Source organism: Gekko japonicus, unplaced genomic scaffold, assembly GCF_001447785.1.
Source record: "Gekko japonicus isolate JY-2015 unplaced genomic scaffold, Gekko_japonicus_V1.1 scaffold12189, whole genome shotgun sequence".
NCBI classification, from domain to species: Eukaryota; Metazoa; Chordata; class Lepidosauria; order Squamata; family Gekkonidae; genus Gekko; species Gekko japonicus.
The window spans coordinates 1-3156 of NW_015197378.1; the positions used below are offsets into that span (position 1 = coordinate 1).

Sequence of the window (3156 nt, forward strand, 5' to 3'; positions counted from 1 at the left end):
ACTTGAGCCACCGCAGCTCCTTATGAGAAGGAATACCCCGGCTGAAATTGTCTACTCCACTTCAAAAGCTGTTTGTTGCTGCTAGATCTGACACCACTGAGTGAGGGAGTGGCTAATGGTATTTTGTGACCTCCCACCGGCCCCCTCCCCAGAAGTAAGGGTTATTTATTCAGGAAAGCAACATGCAATCAATCTCTGCGACCCCTATTTATGCAAACAAGCCGTAATTTTTTAAAGATAAATAACAGGCACGTGTCTCAGTTTAGACATAATGTATTGTTACGTAAGCGGTAAGGCAATGGCATAATACTTTTCTCTGTTCTCAATCATAGAGGTTTCGGGGAGCGCTAGGAAGAAATGGGGGGTGGGGGTGGAGATGTAATTTATGTAGCCTTTCCAACCCCTCCCTCAGAACCGCTGCTGCTTACATTCTTCCTGGTTGGTTTTCAAAATGACACACAAAGAAGACCCATAACTTCCCATAAGCTTTTCCGCAGCAGAGGCATGCCTGTTTAAAAAAATAGGAGCTGAATCTTTGTGCCAAATCCACAAGGTTGTTTTTTCTCCCCCAGGTTTCCACAAGATGGTTTTTCACCTGCTTTTTCCTGCTGTGTATTCCTTTGTAGGAAAAAGTTACATTGCAGTTGGCCCCGTGGCTTGCAAAGACAATATTCCCGTTTGTTTATTGTGGAGCAGGCAAAAAGCACAGTGTCGTTTCTGGGCTTGGGGAGGGCAGGGAAGGAAGAAGCAGCCCTTGTGATAGGCAGTCTCGAAGCGGTAGCGATTGGCAAGCCTCGCCTATCTTCCAATAAATTTGTAAGGCAGCATCAGCGGCAAATGACTTGGTGGTTGTGCCGCATTACGGGAAGTGAGAGGAGTGAGTGAATGCCTCCCTGCCTCCCAAAATATAAAATGTGCCAAAGAGTACATTCAAGCTCTCTTATTGGCAGTGTTCCTGTACGCTGTACAAAGTCCTTTGGGCAATCTGTTCTCAGATTAGCCTGGGGCTTCTGAAACGGCAACATGGTAAGCTGAAAACCTTCCCAAATCTAAATCAAATTCAGGCGGCTAGTGCTTATCCTGGCTTAGAGACATGTGAGCATGGAGGCCCTATGGGAATGGCGCTAAGGCAGCCACTGTTTGTTAAAGTGTGTGGGATTTGGCCTCGACATCCAGCACTTTATTGGTGGGACGGTAGGCCCTTCGCCCATGCAGGCACTGTGCTTTGCTGTGACTGGCCGGGGAAGTTTCATGAAGAGCACACCATCTTGACTGGGAGCTGTTTCAAAGAAGGCCTCTCTGCCTGCCTCTGAGGAGGACTGGCTCACAAGTGTTTCAAAAGCACCTGGACTGTATTCCGGGATACGCACAACTCGTGGGCTGTTTAAAAAGCACCTCTGTCTCCACAATGGAGCCCATGGAGTTTCACAGGCCGTTGACAAGCTCAGCGTTCTATTTATCAATCTAGAAAGCCATTTAATAGAATTGTTAAAAAAAATAAGTGTTTACAAAGAAAACCCTTTGCTACTTTCCTAATTTAGTCTCTGTCCCTTTCTGGTCTTCTCCTCTGTTGGTCCTTCCTTTGCCCCTTAAAATACCACCTCCATCGGCTTGGTTGCTCAGGCTGCCTGTCGCACACACCGCGAGTCAGGGCGAGGGGGACCCTTTGGCCCAGAGTGATTTAGATTTCTGTTTTTTCTATCTGAGTCACTATCTCATCGACATCTCCTGGCCTGTCCGCCTGACCCACTTCCTCGGCTTCTGCCACGGCTTCCAACCTTGCTGGTGACTTGATCTCAGACTTGTGGTTTGGCTCCAGTTCTACTTTGGGTTCCGACTTCAGTGTGCACACAGTCCGGGAGCACTCTCCGTCCCTTCCGACAGAAGTTGCCGAAACCCCTCTGGATTTGGAGGACTGCATCCAGACGTGGCTCAGAACCTCGTCGATGCGCAGCCGCCGGCCCACGTCGGGTTGCAGCATGCGATAAATGAGATCTTTGCATTCGGTCGATAGGTTTTTGGACTTGGGGAAATGCACTCGATGTTCCTTCTGAAGCCTGAGCATTTTCCTGATATTTGAGTCATCGTAAGGCATGGAGCCACAGACCATTATATATAGAATTACACCGAGACTCCATATATCATAAATCTTGGGTTCATAGGGGATGCCTTGCAGCACTTCGGGGGCTGCGTAAGCGGCCGAACCACAGAAGGTTTTGCTGTGGATAATTTTACCCTCTTCGTCACGAATCAATCGTTTGGAGAAGCCAAAATCCGAAAGCTTGATGTGATAATCTTTGTCCAGAAGGAGGTTTTCACATTTCAAGTCCCGGTGGACAATGTCCAAGTCATGGCAATACTTAATGGCAGAGCACAACTGACGGAACATCTTGCGGGCGATTTCTTCTGGCATTGCCCCTTTGCTCTTGATGAATTCCAGCAAGTCTCCTTGGACTCCGAGCTCCATCACGATGTAAACTTTGCCATCTGAGGTCTCAAAGATCTCATAGGTTTTGATGATGGACCGGTGATTCACTTTGGCCAAGATGTCTATTTCTCTTGGAAGAAACCTCTCCAAGAAGTCGTGAGGCGCTTTCTTCCGGTCAATGATTTTTACTGCGACGTCAAATTTCAGGCGTTCAGAGTAGGCCGCTTTCACCTTTGCATAAGATCCTTCTCCTAAGTTTCCTGCCATGACATAGCCTCTCTTTTTGAGCACTGCGGCATCGTCCATGGTGCCGTGGGGTAGCTGCTGAGATAAATCGGATCACGTTGTTTATGTATGCATGCAGTCAATTCATGTGTATTCCATGGTAGTATCAAGGGACAGCCTATTTCTTGGAAGCTGGATGATGTAGAACTTTGAGCATTGTGTAATGGATGATGTCTCCATGTGATGTCATAAAGCTGAGCTAAGAGGAGTAGTTAGTGAATTAACTTGCCTTGTTCAGACCTAATATAAAGCAACTAAGAAGCCAGAGGTAATAACATTCTAGCTCACCCTCTTACAAAAGAAATAATCTGAATATTATGGGTTAAAAACCCAACTTTAGCTCTTGTTTTCAGCTCTTGTTTTCAGGAAGGAGAAAACATTTTCATAGATACCCAGAAAGCATCTTTTGAGTCTTGTGGATTTTTTTATTATTATTATTTTTT

At 46.5% G+C, this 3156-nt stretch overlaps 1 protein-coding gene across 1 annotated transcript; it reads right to left on the minus strand.

Moving 5' to 3' along the window:
* Window positions 1-1681: 1681 nt before the first annotated feature.
* Window positions 1682-2734, minus strand: LOC107125033 (testis-specific serine/threonine-protein kinase 1-like). The gene has a single exon (XM_015428508.1). It carries the CDS (start codon window positions 2732-2734, stop codon window positions 1682-1684), a length of 1053 nt encoding a protein of 350 aa, XP_015283994.1.
* Window positions 2735-3156: the final 422 nt, after the last annotated feature.